This window comes from Tauraco erythrolophus, chromosome 3 (assembly GCF_009769465.1).
Source record: "Tauraco erythrolophus isolate bTauEry1 chromosome 3, bTauEry1.pri, whole genome shotgun sequence".
Classification (NCBI taxonomy): Eukaryota; Metazoa; Chordata; class Aves; order Musophagiformes; family Musophagidae; genus Tauraco; species Tauraco erythrolophus.
In genome coordinates this window covers 22,800,532-22,820,831 of record NC_141467.1, presented here as the reverse complement: position 1 = coordinate 22,820,831, position 20,300 = coordinate 22,800,532, and the positions used below count along the sequence as shown (strand labels likewise).

Below are 20,300 nucleotides of genomic sequence, written 5' to 3'. Positions count from 1 at the left end.
ACATCCATAGCAGTAAACACGTCAGTTGTCCCAGGTAGATTCAACAGCACCGCTCCGGTTCCTCTGGCTGGGCACAAGCCTAGTAAGAGTCTGGGATACCTGCTGTGATATCCCTGTATCGACAGCATTTTGAACTCCTCACACAAAAGGCTTCTCAAGAAATTCTTATTCAGTGGAGAGCTCAAGCAGACCCTAAGCACACTACCGAGCCCTTGGGTAGATCCTGATTCCAATAAATGAACAGAGAAATTGTTTAAGTGCTCTGCTGAATCACGGCCTAAGCACAATAGGACTTTCATTACGTACTATAGATTGGTAGATAGCCAGATAGATAGAACTAGAGATAAAACAGTTTGCTAACATTGAATGCTTTAGAAAAATATACAATACATAATATTTTTTTTTTTGTTTTCTTAGAAAAATCCACAGTACCAGAAGTTTGAAAGCATATTCTCAGGTGGACTGTTTAAAAAAAAAAAAAGTATTTTGGCTTATTTCCAAACACAGTTTACATGTTACGGAGCGAGGCACATATCAAAGCTCTGAATAAAAACAAATGAAGAGGGGAAATCCTTGTTTTATCTGTCAGTCTTTTTTCAGAGAAGCAGCTCAGAGAGCTGCCTAGTGCTCTACTGTTTTATATACTTACCTTCACCCTTCCAGCTCATGAGCCTGAAGCTTACAAAGGCTGACGTCCTAGTGGGATGGGTTAGATCAACAACAATCAGTCTTCTTTTTCTTTAAATAGCAAGGAAAATCAAACCATCTTCTTCCCTCAAATGCGATAGCTACCTAAGGGCTCTCAATCTATGGCTAACAGGAGGAAGCACAGACTGTACAATGAATAAATTGCTCTAATCATTTAACTGCCTTTCTCAGAGATTAATCAATTCTTTTACTGAAAAGCTAATTTGTGAATAAGGATGAGAAAAGAGTATGGGGAGAGTGTCCAGTTAAAAGCAATACCTGTTACACATTCTTTTTTTCCAGTGCACGAACATTTTTCTTTTAACATTCATTTAAGTATTTTTTTAATTATTATTTCTATGATGTTGGAGGTGATGTAGGCAACCAGCGCAGTTCTACCAGTGTCAGCAGACCACATGCTTTCTTACTCAGGAACTTCCTCAGCATGAAAAACCCTAAGAGGGAAAGCTCCTATAGCCAGGTAGACCCACGAAGTGGTATGAGCTGAGGGTGAGGATAACAAAGCCCTAGCAAGCCAGCATTACTGCACGGTTCTGACAAACAAGCAAGAGCATATCCTGATCTCAGTTTACCTTTACATGCCAGGCTAAAAGATGCCACTGCAAGCACAGATTTATGTGCACACCACATATCCCTGATTAGCAGTATCTCTGAGAGGGCCAGGGGAGGCAGCTGGGGCTGGTAACAGCTTCACTCATTCAATTTTAATTGACTCCTGTGCGTTTGTCAGATCCCTCAGAGCTGCCTTCCTTCTGTTTTAACTTGTGCCAAAAGCCAAACTGGTCTTATTAACCACAGGGAACAAGCAAGCAAGAAGTACCGATCAGCTACAGGTACAGAACAAAGTCTGTTTGAATTACATTTTAGACACAATCTGCACTGAATTTCAAGATCACAGACCAACGATCACAGTTCAAGCTGCAAACCCAGTGAAATTAAACTCTCATAACTCAAGCAATTATACATTAAACCAGGCTTTGATTTGGAATCCTTTTGCTTAATTTTCATCTGCTGTGTTTGTATTTTGTGTCCAAAATATCTCTCTTTGAAAATCCTAAGGAAATGCCCATGTGCTTCAGTGGGATTGAGACTATACCACTAGCTGATTACTGAACAACTACTCACACAGTGTTTAATATGCAATTAATCAAAATATGCAAAACCAAACAAAAAAATGAGTGAGAATAATATTTCATGCATCTTTTACTTTCTCAATGGTAACAAATGACTTAAGTGAAAGCTTGAGTAAAATGGGTCCAGGTATATACCATGATTTCTTTTGTAACTCTTTTAAAAGTACATAAAAATCATTGGTGACAATAAATGGCAGACAGCATCACTGTTGAAAAAAGGGTTTATAAATCTTACCTCTGCTTTTATTTTATTGTCTCCAAAACAGAGGTGTTGTAGGTAGGCTGCAGCATTGGACTGTACTGAGGGAAATTGATGCTGTAACATCTGTATAACTTCTGGAAGCTCTGGATCTCGCCATCCAAACTCTCTGTGTGAAAACAAACAAGAAAGATTCATCAAAATTTCTGCTATTAGTGGATAAACATGTCAATAGTTGGGTCAACAAACAAGAAAGACATGTCGAAGTAAAACCTTGATTCCTCCTCCCCCCTTATTTTCAAAGCAAACGTTAAATCAAGTATGAAGCTATTTTTCATTTTAAACTGTACTTCTCTGAAAAAAAAAAGGGTTATATAAAGTAGTGTAAATAACTTTATGGAATCTTGTCTCTAACTGCTAAGGTTTCCTAAATAAAAATGGATATATGAAATCTTAATATGAGAAAAGAAAGAAGACACATGCTCATGCCATTATACTTTCTCTACTAAAATTAAAATACGAAGGATAGAATCAGAACCATAAGTGGTTTGCTATGAAATTAATGGTTTGTCAAAAAGTTCTTTTTACTTACTGCAAGCTTTATTTGATACAAATTGCTTTCTTATGTAGAAAGTAATGACATACATTGCCTTTCAGTTTATTTTTTCCGGATACGGTCTATGCTCAATGTAAAACTATTATACAGTTCTGGCCCTGCTTGAGCAGAGGGTTGGACCAGAGGATCTCCAGAGGTCCCTTCCAACCTCAGCCCTTCTGTGATTCTGTAATTTTACAATTATACAATACACATTTATACATTGGATTACTTTTAAATCTTTACTCGAACTACTCAATTTAAAGCAGCTAAGCAAACACAAAGACTTGGTCTGCACTTTTCTTTAATCCGACAAAGCATGAAAAACCATTAGCATCAAATGAAACAACTGAATCCAAGTGTGATGAACAAGTCCCAGCAGGTATTCTGCAGCTTCCAGAACCAAACTTAAAATCAATCTGTCCCTTCAGGTAAAGTTTTCCCCTCTGTGTTTACGGGTAAGATCATTCATGAAAACGGCTTTGGACTTTGTGTCTCAAGAGCCAGACAGAGATGCACACAGCTACTCTGCATGAGATATGTAATTCTCACATCCCTTTCCCTAAGAGCTAATTTTTTTATGCCACATAAATATTTTCACCATCTTCCATCTAATGCTACATGTACAAGGTAAGAGGAAAATTAAAGGAAAGAGGTGACTTCTGAAAAAGTTTGTATATACTCTATTGCAGTTATCATGATCACCTGGGAGTTCATTGCTAAAAAATCTCACGAAAGCTGTTGCAGAGCTCAGCTCCAATATTTGAAAAAAATATGCCTGATTATCCGTTTCTTTCCCAAATTATAGTTCTGCTGCACTGAGGCCAAGCATATGTCACTGGGGGAATTCACCTGTGTTTAAATAACATGTACAGTAGCTCTGCAGTCTGTCTGAAGTAAAATCAAGCATCTCATACTTTAAGTACTACAGTTCTCCAAGACATTTAATTGAAACAAGACTCATTCTACAATAATTACAAATTACGACAGAACAGAGGTATTGTTTGTTCTCCTCTCAAATGATGTGTTTGCCAGATTGAGAGTTGTTGTTATGGTTATCTTTATCAAGATCCAGAATATGGATAGAAGATGTAAAAAAATACACTCAGAATTTCATCTGCTCTTTTCTCTTCCGATAAAACAGACGTTAACACATGAATATTAAATTTCACATTAAGCGCTTAATACATAGAAACCAGGAAGATGTAATAATAAATCACATTTGGACTATTCTAATGAATCTTGAGATGATAAGAGGCTGTTGGGAAGCTTCTATAAGAGACCTTTTGCACATGTTCAGAAAGATCTTAACACTGAATTGATACTTGGAAAAGTCAGACAACATTGTAAAAAGTATCAGGGAATGTCAGAAACTTTGGCAGCCAAAGACGGCAAACACCACATTTTCTGTCTATACCAGCTTACTAAGACTGTTAACGGGTGAAGAGGAAGTGATTCTCTGGTTAACCACTTATTTCTGTTTAAGAATGGGTAGTACAAACCCATAAACAAATCATAAATTGGGAGAGATGGTAGAAACAATGTTATTTGACATGCTAGCTTTCTCTTGTATTTGCTTTCTTACAGTTAACCATTTAACACATATTATGTTTCTTCAAACACATTAGACCTGACTCCTATATACACGGTTCTCAGCTAACCAAAGACATCTTCCAGAAAATATTTTTAAATAAAAAAATAGTAAAAAACCCTGAACCCACTAACCTAACCTTACTGAGGACAAATTAATTATCCTAGCTCCACTAATTTATTCTCATTTTCAATCCTAGTGCAGGTGTTGGTATTTTGGAGTGGATACAAAATACCTGAAGAAAACAGCTTTCATGACAAGACAAAAAGGGGAACTTTTGAAATGAGTTGTTCTACACCAAATAACTATACTTCAAGGTATTGGAACTTCTGTCACTGAAGTCTCTCCCAAAGGAAATGTCCTCCTTCACAATACATGCATTACTTGAACAGAAAACAAACAGAAAGCCCCTTATGTGCAGTAGTACATGATGGAGTCTGACAAACAGCTCAGGTTCTTCCTCCTCTTGTCCTGAAATCCAGGCCACAAGAGGCAACCAGGGGGCAAATGAAAAAGGTCCCTTCATCAAAGGCAAAGTTAATTGTTTTGACCAACCTGCAGTCTTGACATGGTATTTACATATGAAAACAAGGCTGTGCCTACTTTTCCTTTCTGATCTCCCAGAATAAAAGTTTGCCAACAGGTGATGTATGAATACTTGTTGGAAATGGTTGTGTGCACACTGGATGTAAGTAGAAAACTACTTCAAAAAAAGAAACCCTTAGCACTGAATACTGAGTTTGCCATGTAACCAGTTTTAGGAGTGATAATGAACAAAGCAGGAAAAACAGTTTAAAAATTTAGCCCCAGTATGCACTGTCATTTCAAGCAGATGGTCTCTAAGATGATTATATTTTTAGTAGCTTCTAAATGAAATACGGTAGCTATATAAAACAAACAAAAACTTCTGTCAACAGTTAAGGCTGCTTGAATAATTGTGATAATTTTAGCAGCCTTCAGGGCAAGAAGGACTAGTTTCCAGGGGTTTAAATTTTTCATTTGTTTTATACAAGTGTCTTTTAGGTGGGAAAAAAAAAAAGAGTTAGAGAAAGAAAGGATTTTTTTTTTAAGAAAAGCACACTTGTGGCTCTATTAACAACATTTACTTGAAAAATTTACATATTCTTTTTTTTCTTTTTTTTCTTTTTTTAAATTTGGCTTAATGACGAAAAGTTAGGAAGGCTACTTAATCATGTCAACTGACAGAGGTCTTGAGAAGGGAGGAGGACTGGAATTTCTTGAAGGCAAAGGTACAAAACTATTGGTAACATTTTGCGTAGATGTGGGGGAACTTTCAAGGCCATGGCTCCAAGCATAACTATATGACAAAAAATAGGTATTAAAATAGAGAGCCAAAGAAAAAGTAAGAGAAAAAAAATCCAGTAGGAAGGGAAGATATGTTGTAGAAGACAAGAGCTGGAATAAACTGGGTTGCACCCTGGAAAGGTAATTGAAATTAAATGGCCAAATATCTTTTATTGCCTACCAAGAAAAAGCAGCAGTAGGGTCAGTACTTGATGAAGATAAGAGCAGATTAAAGGAAGGGAGAAGGATAATGAAAATTAAATCTTCCTCCTTTTCTGTGAAACATCTGTTATTGTGCCACATGGAAATTACTTAAACTTGCAAGATACAAGGATCCATTCTCTAGTAAAATTATGAAGCAGAATTAGGCAAAATTTGAAACTGCAGTAAATATCCTAAACAAACACTAGCTAAGCCTGTATCCTTTATTAACATCCCCATGCTTACAAAACCTGAGCAATGCGATCTGCACAGATGGTGAAACAAGCCAGAAGGCTGGAGTAAATCTGAGGAGGTGCGTGGCATGCAATTTTTGAGAATGCTAACAAAGTATCTGTGAAGTTGATCCAAAAATGAAGAGTAATCTAGCATCTGTATGTTCAGGATCGCCTACGTTTCCCTTTGAATACCAACACTAAGCTGTTCAGGTCAGCTAAAGGCTTCTGGTGGTGGTGTGGATTTTTTCATAAGAGAATCACAGCAGTGTGAGACTTCCACAGCTTTGGATGGAAAGCAGCATTTGCCGTGCACTCCAAATATTTTGGCAGGATGTAAAAGTGCATTATTTCTAGGAAGTGTCCTCATCTGAGGAGACTGACCAAAGCATGCCAAGGTGTTTCATCTTCTTATTTTGATAGAAACTGTGCTCTAGGAACATAGGATTGATCTAATTTTTAATCCTGCAGAAAGTTTTAGCTTCAAGTGGTAACTAAGGTAGATGTTCCATGGATTACAGCAAGATACTGTTCCAGGGGTGGAAGAGGACTCGAAGGAGAACACTGAGTTATATGTAAGCTGGCAGTATGTATGCGTAGACTGGACATGAGACACAACAACTCCGAAACTGAGCAGAAGAAGCAGTACCACCAAGAAAACCAGGCTGACTTGGGTACATCCAAGTATTGAACTGAAACCAATTCCTGCTCCTGCCGTCATATCACATACACATGTCAGAAAGTAAAGGAGATGAAGACCTAAGAGAGATTGTTAGTAACAGAGCTGAGTGCCCTGGCTATATGAGATCACTTAAAGGTGCTGCTGAATACAGAGTATGTACTGCATCTGGGTATTTCACAGAACCATAAAATGGTTTGGGTTGGAAGGAACCTTAAAGATCATTTAGTTCCAACCCTCTTGCTGTGGGCAGGGACACCTTCCCCTAGATCAGGTTGCTCAAAGCCTCATCCAACTTGGCCTTGAACACTTCCAGGGAAGGGGCATCTGCAACTCCTCTGGGCAACCTGTTCCAGTGTTTCACCACCCTCATTGTAAAAAGTTTCTTCCTTATATCTAACCTAAATCTCCCCTCTTTCAGTTTAAATCCATTGCCCCTTGTCTTATCACTACACACCCTTGTAAAAAGTTCCTCTCCAGCTTTCTAGTAGGCCCCTTCAGGTACCGGAACGTTGCTATAAGACAACCCCGGAGCCATGCTGATGACACACAGAAAAGTAAAATGAAAATCCCTTGTTACATCTATATCAGCACCGATTTTAAAAAGGCTACAAAACACGTTTTAAAAGCATAGGTCTCCAGCTGGTAACTAAGGATACTGATCGCATCTATATAGCATTGGAGAAGCAGGTGTGATGGCTATCTGCTCTCCATCCATTGGTCACAGTGAATCTCACGAGAGCTTGGGTTCTTATTTCTGATTTACATTATTAGAGCAGAACATTCACATCTGATCAAGCAGTTGGCACAGGCAAGCACTGACACCCAGAGCTATTCCCATCTCAGCAGCATTCCCGAAAGGCAGCGCCTGCTATAAAGAACCATATGCTTGACAAAGGCTGAACTACCACCAAGCATTTATTAAAGAAAGAGAATGCACGATTTTTAGATGTATTTATTACAAAACTGTATTTTAAACCAGACTGCTCCATATGTGCCTGCCTGTCTTAATACGCATGCGTAGACGCGAGACAGTCTTAGACTGGTGAAGCAGAGGTTTTCCTATATGAAGTGGTGTTCAGAGGCAAAGACAATACAATCTGAGCTAAGGATAATCTTTCCTAGATTTCTAACTCATCTACATTGTGGCATTGCTAATGCCAGCCTACAAGACTTCTTGCTGAACTTACGCCTTGAGAGACATATCATTCTGTTTGCCTTCCCCCTCTCCCCCTAAAAAAAATTCAATAAAGCCTAAAAATCTCTTTTGCCTCATTTCTGAAAGGAAAGCTGTGAGAATGTTTTTTTCTGGAAAAAACAAACTACATGTAGCTCAAGATCAAACACAAAGAGTACTAATCAAGAGCCAAGAGAAGATCAAAGAAAGAATTACCTCCCATGTTTAAAAGGAACATTTACTTCTATTAAAAATATTTGGAAGAGAATATATCAATTCTACAGGAATCTCTCTCTAAGGACTTTATCTTAGTACACTTGAAAATTTGAGCAAAGACAAGATGTTAAACTTAACTGGTGAAAAAAATCAAAAATATGTAAATATAATCCACCGATAAGGACTGTGATATAAAGAGGAATAAGCCATCATACAACTTGTTCCCTCATTCTCCCTCGGTGATTCTACCACAGTTGGTCAAACAACAGCGAACACACACTTATTACACTTAAGTTATTGGGAGTTAAATTTGAAGTATTTCCTTAAAGTATATTCCTTTTTTCAAACATACTTCACCATATGCAAGCACATACATATACACAGATTCTCAGCCTGGTCTGAATGATCTGCTACAGTTTAAGAGGAGGCACAACCACTATATTTGCTTTGAAAATGTAACACATGAATACTGGGTATTTTTAGCACACAATTTTAGGATAAAATACAGAGGTGTCAATCTCCGTTCCACTCGCCTTGGAAAACCTTCAAAACCCTTCATCATACTGTCTTCTCTAGTCAAACTTGAATAAGTAAGTGTACAACAACAAGCAACTGATCATCTTCATCATCAGCCCCACGCTGATACAAACAACATGTATCCACAAGATGTAGTAACAGCAGATTTGGGCCACACACAAACCCCTCAGGGCAGCAATCAAGCCTTATCAGCAGAGTTCCCTGTGCCTCTGTTTTGTCCTTTCAGGAAAGATAAACCAAACCCAGACTACCGGAAAAGTGAGTAACAAAATAATCTGACATAGTTTAGGCTAAATTTGGAAGCACCAGATGTAAGGACAGAGAAAAGGCACCATAGATGTATCTTCTATGAATAAAAATGTAAGTTCTAATGAAGCAAAGAAATCCATTTACGTCATTGTTTATTCCAACCTGAAAACTGCAGCCTGTGTGAGGTGCTCCGGGTGACTGATGCAAATGCATCTGGTGTCACACAATCAGAGTAAATGTGATTTACCCCTCACCAAACCTGCAACTCTTGAATCTCACAGATCTTCACCATTTGCTTCTTTCTTTAATAGAATTCTTAACACTTTCTGAAGACCCGCTGTCGTTAGAGCAGCATGCTTGCCAAATGGCTTTGTAACATTAAAAAAACCCAATCTCTTCACTGCTGGTTGCTTTTTTCTTTTTTTTTTTTTAAATACATGCACAACTGTAAATTGTATTTGCAGGCAAAAAATTGTACAAATGGAATGGTACAAATGGAATGAGAAAGAGGAGGAAGCATTTCACTACAGAGTCTAATGACACTTGGGAAAGGCTGATTTCAGAGCTTGTCAGCACTTGAGCAGGCAAACATGAGAAAGATACGTTTGGTCCAAGAGTTACCGATTTTCATTTGAGTAACACACTGGATCTACTCACCCAGGTATTGTGACCTGTGAGCACACGCAGTGTTAGGACCCTTTTGTCATACCTGGACCCACTTTACCAGACCAGTAATTTCACTGATGCAAATGGGCAACATTTTGCATTCGGGCAATGCACCATTTAAATATTTAAGTGTATAATACATGAGCAGTCAACAACATTTGACTGCACTTCAATATATACCCTATTTTTAGTCAAGCATGTGACTTACGTCTTCCCTAGATTTCAAATGTAGCACAGCTGAATGTAAAACAGCTGTACAAGCATTTGGCAATCCTGCTGAAAAACTTGATGTTGCTCTTGGGTTACGACATTTTCCTTGGTTTACACTTCCATGTGGCCTAAACTAGAACCACCATGCAGTAGTACTTACACAGATTCACCACAAATGTGGTTTTTACAGTGTTTTTTGTGTCTGCTAATGAGGTGCAGAGAAGGATGCGCTATCGCAGGTGCACAGGACACCTGCTGAGCTCTGCCAAGCAGCGATGGAGATGCTCAGGGTATCCCAGGTATTTAATAGATTTTAAAGGTGATACAGTTGAGTGAAGATTATCTAATGACACCAGCTATGTGGTACTATTTACAGCTCTAGGTTACTGCCTTCAATACAACACGATTATATTCAGAGGTATAAGTATCATCTGCTCAATGTTACCCTGATTTCATTTACAAATGTCTTTTTAATTGAAATATATTTATGAAACTTTATGAAATAATCTTTCACTCTATTGGTACTGGTCTATAAATATTGAATTCCCTCACTACTAGTGAGGGAGCTTTTAAGAAAAAAGTTGCCTGTGTTCTGAGGTAGCCATACCCTGCTGTAGCTGGTATAACGTTATCTCTCCTCTAGACTGTGGGGTTGGGAGCAAAGAAAAATTAAGGACTTTAGTGTTTTAGGCTATCTTTAATTTTGCCATTTGTACTGTTTGGTTTGTTTAGTGTGGGGTTTGTTTTCTTTTTTTTTAATTTTTTTTTTTTTTTTTTTCTTAGAAAGTGGCATCTTTTGAAGCTGTTGAACTGAAAGAGTCTTTAAAATCTTGGTTTATCGCTTCCTCTGCAGGCATTTGCATATACAAGAACTGTTTCTTGCAAAGGTGAGTAAAAGACAAATTAGGTAAGCTATCAAGATTTCTTTAAGTTGCCTAATTCATCTTGTTTATCCCTGCAATGTATAACATTTTTCTGACCCCCTACTACAGAAGTCTTACAGTAGCTTAATACATTGTAGCTGTGAAAATATGCCAAATTAACCCTTCTCTGAGGGATCAGCTTATGCCTCCTCTCCGTGTACAGGAGTTTGCACTCCACAGGGAAGATTTCAGGAGACTGTGAAATGTTGCTCAGCAGCAGAACAGCTGTTAAAGATGTGGATATGCTTTCCTCATAGATCAGGAAGGTAGAAACATAGACAGAAGATTAAAACAGTAGACACATCTAAGGGATTCCAGCCTTGACTCTGTCATTGACTTACTTTGTCAGACACAGTCATTTACTTTAATGCCTTTCTCCGAAGTTTGATAGATTCTGTCTCTGGAGACCTGTAAATCAAAATTGTCTCCTTTTCTAGAACTAGTGTTCCCATCCAGAGGCTCTTAAACCTTTCTGTATTTCAACAACAGAAGAAAAAAGGTTTTGAGATCCTGCTCCTATCTTGCCATGTAGAAGAGTATGCTTTCCAAAGACCAAATGTTACTCCATAAAACCTTCCTTTTCCTGGGGAAACAGGAGCAGCACTTTAGAGAGGAAGATATTTATTTTCTTTCCCCTGACACAATAAGATACCTAACCATTGCAGCTACTAAAAAAAGAACCAAAAAGCAGCAGGCGCAATTTAGCATTAGCCTAATAGCACCAATGTTAACAATTCAAACCATGCTCATCTGCAGAATAGGAAGCCAGCACACTCAATACTCCCTGAAAATTTCGGAGCATCCACGTTATTTTTTGAAATCACCACCATGACAAGAGTTCCCAAAAGCTTTCGGGGCACTCCACCTCCTCCAGTCTAAGCTTTTAATGTCATGTTATTAAGCACAATAAGTTTCGAAATAACCAACGTGACAACACATGGATCGTCTCTCCTCGTTGCTCTCTTTGCTTGATTAAGCTTCTGGGCCCAGGAGATTTCCCAAGCTGCAGGACAGGGAGAGGAGAACTGCTTCTACTGCTCCTCCAGCATGGATGATGAAAAGTCAAGCTTTTTCAGGTTTGGGGAAATAAAAAAACAAAGAAACTGGATGTTTCCCTCTTACCTGCAGATAAAAAGCATGGGTATATGGCCACCTGGGTAACCTACAGCCTGCAATGGGAAAGGAGGGAGCACTACAGCCAGAAACCGGTTATTTTCTACACGCGCAAACAGCAGACAATAGGAAATGCCAACAGTGTACACGGTTTAGCACAAGCTACAGAAATACTTTTTACAGCTGGGCTGGGGGAAAAGCAAGGGTGTCCATCTGAAGTATTAGCAAGTATTAATCCTAAACATCTTGTGCTATCTCACTTCTTAGCGATTACTCCATTGAGTGCATTATTGGCTCACTCTGTCACCATGCGGCAGCAACGCTCACCTTATCGCCCCACATACATGCCCAGGCATCGTTCTTATCTATCAAACACTTTGCAGAACTCCCTGTCTTTCTCAGCACAGTAAACTCTTCAAAGTCGACAATCTTTTGATGCTTAAATAATGAATATTAAACAATAAAACTTAAAGGGGACTCAAAATAGCATACAAATTGATAAGCCTCGGAATTTGCCCTGAAACAACCAAACACCAAGTCTGGAAAGCCAAGAGAAAAACCCACATAAACTTCCAACACTGAATTTGAAAGAAAAATAAAAAAAATCAAACAACAAACTGTTCTTATTTTCTTGTCTTAGACCTAGACTCCTATTCAATCTTTTAGAGAGGCAGAGGAACTAATTCTGTTCATTAAACTTGCAAGCTATACAATTCTACAAATGCACTTGAATTTGATCTTCTTGTCAAAGGGAAATACAGACTAATGGCTTTTCTTTGCTGCCTTTATTTCACTTTTCATCAAGCATGAAAAAACTGGTCTCCTGCATGCTAGTCTGACATATCTCAATGTACAACCATCGAAACAATGTAGTAACGCAAGAGATACTTAACACTCAGGAGACAGAAATTTAACACGATCTATAACAAAAGAGTCAAATTGTTAAAAATTGCTCAAATTGAAAGGTGTTGGATGGAAGGAAAAATACCCACCAGTAAGAAGTAGTGACACTCAAAATACTATTGCTGCTTCCCATCACATGCCTTTCATCTACTTCAAAGCACGGCAGAAATTCTAGGGAATTCTCCAAATGCAGCACATAGATATTATCACCTTCATGTCAGGCATGGGGAGAGACAGCATTTACATGCCTCTCTCACACAGGCAAAATTAAAAAATTGGCAAAAGTTAGAAGAGCCACTATTAAATCCTCAGTCCTAGTTTTCAACTCTCTGAACAGAATACACTGATTCACTGTTATCTGACTCCAAAAGGTTTTCAAAAATATAAAAATGCAGAGGATCTGGACAGTATTTCAGGGGAGAGCAGGACACGAAGAGAACACCTGGGCCATCAAAGCCAATCTCTGACTGCAAGTCTCCTGCTATTTGGCACATATGCTGCAGCACACACTGCTCAAGCTAAAGATGGCCTTGTGTAAAGAAATCAGATTCATCTCAGATTTTGTCCACCCTAACAACAGTTTCAGTTGTTAAATGGGAAAAAAAAAAAAAAAAAGAATTGTCACACATCTCTATTCAGAGAGGGTACTTTTTTTGTTGTTGCTATGTCTAACACAGTATTTTGATGGTGTTCTACTCTACTCAAAGCATCAGCAAACATAACGCATATCCCACTTTTCAGAGTACTAAATTGGAAAACAAGGCTGTACTTCTGCACTTGCAGAAGTAAATGGAGAAATGATGGTTTCCAGCTGGGTATCTAGAATAGTGACATCTCTGTTCTCTGAGCCACAGGATAACCCACAGTCTCCACAATGACACAAAGCCAGCAGAAGAACGATGAGCTCATCAATGGACAGATATGACTAACAGAAAGTACTACCAGTGCCCTATACCACCAGGGAAATCCACAACCCTCAACTGCTGTGCCAGCAACAAAACCAGACCAAGAAAATAGTGTCTTACCTGAAAAACTAATGCAAAAGCTGAATCAGAGAAAAATTACTTTACATGGACGATACTCAAGAGTTTAGTGCACAAGTACACTGCAATTTTTAAATAAACGTAAAATAGACATCTCGTGTATTTGATAGTTTTACCTCAGTAAAATGCAACTCACAGGAAAATATCCTTTGAAAGGGAAAATCAGCTCCTCTCTTAGTTACCATCTACACCTGGGACACGACTTTACTGTCCTTTAAGAAAATAATGAGGCTGCAGACTGTTCTGCAGAGCACTTCTGCAAATTTGTTTCTAGCTGAACTGTGAAACACTGTATATATCTAATAAATCCACTGCAGAAAATAATCATGCTATTGATTCAGGGCAATTGCCCTTATTAACGAGCGAGAGAAATACTGCCGAGGATCTGTCGTTTAGAAATCAGAATCAATATCTTAAAGAGGTCTTTGAAACTAGAATATATTAAGGGAAAATATGTGCCATAATCTATCAAAAATCTTTCCTCAGCCTGTGGAAAAACAGCTACCTATAGAAGAAGGATGAGTCACCTGTATGGTACTTAGTTGTCAGTTGTATGGTACTTATTTCCATGCAGTACGTTCCAGGTGGGATTTTTCATCTGATACACTGAATTCCAGTGCCCATGACCTTAACTGATCCAAGAGTATAGCTGGGGTGTGATACCCTGCAATGTATTTTGCCAACTGCAAGAAATACAGACTGTGAATTGCACCTTTCCCTTTTTCACCTCAGAGCTAATTCCTTTTCAGACTTCAGGTAACTGTTTCGCCCCCAAATTTCCTCATTTAAGCTGACAGGACAACAGCACTACCTCCGACTTCAAAACTGTCCTCTACGTTCTCAGCTGACAGCACCAACCCCAGCTATAAAAACATCCAGTATTTATATCCTACAGCCTTAACATGAATGATTGCCTCAGGCTTCAGCAGCCATGCTCAGATCATGGTTACATACAACTAAGCAACTGACATCACAGTTGTTGATAAAATAGATTTCAGATACGTTTATAAATGAGAAGTAGTTTAATCTGTGGTTAAAGACTTCAGCATTGATTCTGCAGTACATGCAACTCATGTAGCACGTGTACCCTAAATCAATCTATTCGCTTTTGAGTAGATGATCCCATAAGAAATTAGATTTTGTTCTAAAACACACCCCAAAATTAATAGTGGGTTCGTTTGCTAGACTGATGAAAGCTGTAATGACAGGTGGTTCCAGTCATCTCTATCAGCTCTCATTCACAGACACTGAACCCATTTTGATAACCACTTCTTTCCTTCCCTCTCCTCTCCTGGGATACACTCGGATCAATAAGCTGCTATACGGAAGACGTGAGCATGCTTGCACAGAGCAGACACAAGAGCTCTCTGTCTGAGCTGGCCTTCAACTGTCTGTCACACCCAATACAGAAGGAAACTCTGATCTATTTCTTTTTCCTCCTTCCTTTTCTCATAGCCACCGATGTGTGCCATCAGAATGAATATGCTTCTTACGCACCCATTATTTTACATCTTTGGTCATCTTAGGACAAATCCGTACGGTTTTGAAGTTCATTTTTCAAATTGCTGCTGCAAATTTCAAAGTTAAGTTCAAACACAACGACGTTCACAGATTTTTCATCTGTGTTGTTTGCACAAGGGGAGGCAGGGAGTGGGAAAAGTCTGAGATTTTTTTAGGTCCATGTCAATACTTGCTGTTCGTAAGTTTTCTTCTAATGACAAATATGAATTCACGTATGAGCTTGTGTTCTTGATATAATCTGATAAAAATGAAATTGATACCCAGTTTCATTAAAATTCAGTGTGGAAAAGCCATGGAACTATTCTGCAATAGAGGATATTATATCTAGAGTTATTTATTTATTAATGGAAGAATCACTATATGGGCTATTGAAATGATTTTTCTCCATTTCATAAAAATATCTCCCTCTTCTATGTTTTTTCATTTGAGCATAAGGAAAAGTGATCATACCGCAAGCTCTGTAGGTTACACTGCTGTTGAAGTTCAGAGCACATCACACTTCAGGTTGACATGGCACTTTTTACAATCCAAAGTCCAAGAAGAAATATTATCCTCACAGGTGGCTTATAAAGAGTTCTATATATGAATTTAAATGCACAAATCAAATGGCTGTATTAGATTTTCCCAGAGGCTGATACTAATTTACATTAAGGAGAATGTTTTGCAGCCTTCTTTTCACATTTGTGGATATCTGAGAAGTACAGCAAACATGGGTATTTTTGGAACATACAAAATTACGTGTTTGTTGGCAAGCTCTTGAAGGCTTTCAGTCTTTCAGATGGGGGGTCCAGACGGAACTTGGGAAACCAAGTAATTCAGCTTTCTTTGGTTTTCAATACTTTACCACAACTATGCACCTGCAATATTTTAAGTGTTGTTTAGTGTATAGGTGTGTCCATCATCTAAAAATTGTCTGGTTTTCCTTCCTTAAAACATACTGAAAGCAAATTTCAGCTTGCTGGCAAACATGAAAAATAAAGTTAGATCTGCACAGCAAATAAAGTCTCTACCTTCATTTGCTAAATAATGAGATCTAGAATATTTTACCTTTTGTGGAGAGCACAAGAAATAATGATGTAATGACTTCAGTATGAACTAGAGATATGTAACTGTCACACTGGCAACCATACACTTCAATTGCACAATATATATTTTAAGTAGAAATAAAGTTAAATGAGTTAATTAGCTACTTGTGCCTATTGTAATTTCAGAATAGGAAAACTGAGAAAAATTCCAGCAAAACAATAATTAAAGAGAGATTCAGAGTACGCTTCCCATTGGGTTTGCAATATATTCATTTCTCAAGCTTTTGTATAACCGATTACATCTTTTTTTTTAACAAGTAAATAGCAAAACTAATTAGCTGCACACTATTAAGTTAATGCACATTTATCTACAACAATTCAATTCTGACTGTGAAATAATCTTTCTAGCCCATAATTACACTCCAGCTTAATTAGCATAATTTCCACAGTATGTTCTTTAATAAAGAAGCTGACATAAGGGTTGGTCTTAAATACCAAGGATATTCTAGACAAGTAGAACAAAGGATACAGGCAGAGCTGCACTAAACACCTATTATATTACCAAGATAGTACACATAAAACAGAACAGGAATTCAACACTATCTGAACTATCACAAGCATCTGAAGATGCTTTAGCAGAAGATAAGCAAAACACTTAAAGGGCTTGAGACATCCCTCAGCCACTTCACTAGAAGTGGTCCCACGTCCTTCGCATCTCCTTCCTCCTGTCACTGCATCTCATCCCCACCACCAAAGGCAGCTCGCAAATTACTCATTATCCTATTCAGTGTATTAGTGAGTGTCCTTCAAAAAGAAAATGCATATGGTCTTGCATCTCTCACACTGATCTGAACGCGGGCAGGCAACTCCTACTGAAGAGAGTCACCGCAGGTGAAAAGACAGATCAGTCTCCAGGCTCGTTCAGTCTTTGGTTTGCTGGTGAGGATTTAGCAACGGGAGGAGTGACTGGGCCTCTTATGGACACTTTATTCCCTCGTACTGGGGCTGACAGCACCGAACTAGTTTTTTCTGTGGACCAATGTGGGCAACGTGTGTGCAGACAACGGCACCTAAGTACTGCGGTGCTCGATGCCAACAAGGAGTTTTGGAGGAAAGGCTCTGCTTCCCCTCAGTAATCCTCTGACTCATCCCGTTCTCCTGCCTGAGCCCGCGATGCGCTGGGTGTCAGCATGTATCAGATTGACATGTCTGGGCTATGAAACATAACCTCTACCATAACACAAACAGCCACGAGTCTCTCCTGACAGTGAAGAACTTAAATGAAGAAAATACTTGCCTGTGTCTTCATCTAACTGTTTCTAAATACTGGTAGTTTAAAATGAACTGCTATCCAAAGCGCCCTTCGGTTCTGTGAAGGATTTTGACTAAATATATGGTGTTGGTGATGATGTCCTTGCACTCTTCCATAGTTACGAAGGGTACAAAGATAATTTCACCTGTAAAGGATTACCGTCTATTGTGTGAGACGACAAAAGACACTGAGTAAGATTTTCAAAATCGCCAAGGTGATTTAAAGCCAAAGTCCTATTCTCATGTAACCTCATAAAGAATTTTAATTTAATCAGGTTTCCAAAACGCCTAAGACTCTCCTGAAAATGTAGACTTCAGCTTTTAAATCACCCAGCCACTTTTAATAACTTTACTCGCTCTAATTAACTTTTTATTTTGAGGTGAGTACTATTAAGCCAGACCAGGGCCAAAACGATCTCTGCATACTAATCAGTCACTGACTCCTGCTGCTGAAACGTAACACGTGAGGACATGTCCTTAAAAATCCACATAAATTCAGAGCAACGGAAACTGATAAATCAGTTCTTGGAGAAAAACAAATCAGCAATACCTATTTCAACTTATTGCTTTCTTAGGAATGCAAACAACTAGGCAAACTCTGCTCGATTAGAATTTAAGATAAAGAAATACATCATAAATGAGGCTATAAAGTAATTTTTACTTTTATTCAGACATATAAATGATGCATCAACTACTGTCTCCAGACTATATAAACACAGTCAGTTCAAGAAGTTTCAAAAGCACAAGGAAAACTGAAGAAGACGCCCCAGGAAGCTGCTCTGCAGCTCATTCTGCCTTCCCCCCAGGAGCGATGCAATCTGCTTTTGAGGTGCTCCCCCCGCCTTGGGCAGAAGTGGGGAGAGAGGCAGCGAGGCCACAGCAAACTAGTTCTGCACCTGCAAAACCTGCTCAGCCTTTCAGCCCAGGGCTGCTTAGGAGGCTGCTCCTGGGACAGGTATCTCATTGCCTCTTCTGAACCAGCACCAGCCAGGTCTGCTTAAGGCCACAGCTTTGCTCTTCCCATCAGCCTGCAACAAAGCCAACAGCAGCTGAGCCTTTTGTTTAAAGCCACACCTTAAGCTGGAGTTAAACATGTCAGAAATTAAAAGCTAGCTTGTCAGAAGCCAAGTCATAACCTTTTCTAGAAGGTTAACTTTTCTTGTTACAGTTAAGACCAGAACACACCAGCAATAGAATTAGTCATCATTTCCAAGAGACTTTAATTATCTTTTCTAATGCAATTTCATTTCAGTTATCTGTTTAAACTCAGGTTATCTGAAAAAAAACCACTGAGGTAGCTGAGATTATCAAAGGGTGCTAAGGATTTTGGCTGCCAAACTACAGAGGCCTGGCTGTAAATGAGTCTCATTTGTCAAACAGTGCACCCAAAATTAGTGCACTTAAAATTATTAGCCAATTTTAAAAATCTTGGTCTGTTGTGTTTGTCTTGTTCTTTCTCCTTGACAGCTTTTTAGCTCTGCCAATTCTTCTTTCCACAGCATCACAACACTGAGAACAGAAGAAAGAAATTCAGCTTCAGCCTTCAGTCCTGGAGCTTTGAGTCAGGAGATAAAGAGTTATGGCTTGAAGACATGAGATAAAAGCCAAGCAATATACTCACAGCCACAAACTCAATGAATTAAACTAAGAAAAAAACCCTGTAGGTCAGGCAGAGATCACGCCGAGTAAGCACAGCAAGAGACAAGGAAACAGGAGGCACAAATGTATTGTTATCTTTTCCATGTCATTTCATCTCTCTATACATCTGTTTTGCTACCTATAAAAAAAAAAAAACCACCTTCCGAAAGGCTCTTCTGAAAGATTTTTGAGAGCTTGCTGTAAAAATCACTAACTGCAGGGCACAGTATTATTATCAGTCCTGCCATAGAGGTGTAGAGCAGTCACAGGGACTTGAATGGTTTTAAAGAGGGTGAAGATGTAAGACAAAAAGAACCATCGGGAGGCAGATTATTGACTACAATTTGTTAAACAAGCACTGTGTAAAAGAAAACTAGAGAAGTTTAGTAAAAGGCAATTTGTTTCACAGCCTAAAGAGATTCTGGTTTTTGTTTATGTTGCCATGTGTTTTCCTCTTGCTCTAAAAATTCAATTTCCTTGGAATAGGTTCCTTGTATTCTGGTACTGAGAACTGACACTGACAGCAGAATATATATATATACACAGTATGTAAATCAGGAGAGAAAGGGAGACTTAAAAAAAAATCCTGAGCTTATTAAAAACAATCTCGCCGTGTGCAGCTGTAAGAATGGTCATTCACAAATACTCGTTGAGGATAGTACTTAATAACACAACACCTTAAGCCAGCGTTTTATCTGTTCTCTCACCAAGTTGTTAATAAAATACGTGAATGCCTCTCACACCGGAACACTTCGGGAGGTTTCATGACAGTTTTAGCTAGTTAGACCTGCTCTTGGATTTTTAATGTGATAATGGAATGATTCATCGATATCAAGATGTTAAAAGGAAGATTCATCTGCTTGAAAAGTTCAGTTTTACTTTACACATTCTCAACAGCAATTTTATGTCAAATATTGAACGGGTCTGGAATGTGCAAACAGTATAGCTGAGCATTTATCTGATACCACTCACCAGATTCACCAATACCTACCAGCCTTTACTGCCATCTATTCAGCTGTCTTAATTGTTTACCAACTGGTAAACATCTAAACACTACTCCCACCACTTTCCTTAAAAACACTTTCACGATCCACTACAATCAAGGAAGAAGCTTACACTTCTGG

General features: G+C 38.6%; 1 protein-coding gene across 3 annotated transcripts in view; it reads right to left on the bottom strand.

The window, feature by feature from the left end:
• The window catches only part of CTNND2 (catenin delta 2), a 566,505-nt gene that overhangs the window by 185,704 nt on the left and 360,501 nt on the right, over positions 1-20,300 (bottom strand). For all 3 annotated transcript variants that reach the window (XM_086609047.1, XM_086609048.1, XM_086609049.1), the window contains one exon: positions 2,077-2,209. In XM_086609047.1, the coding sequence (XP_086465173.1) occupies positions 2,077-2,209 (133 nt within the window). The remainder of the gene's footprint in view (positions 1-2,076; positions 2,210-20,300) is intronic.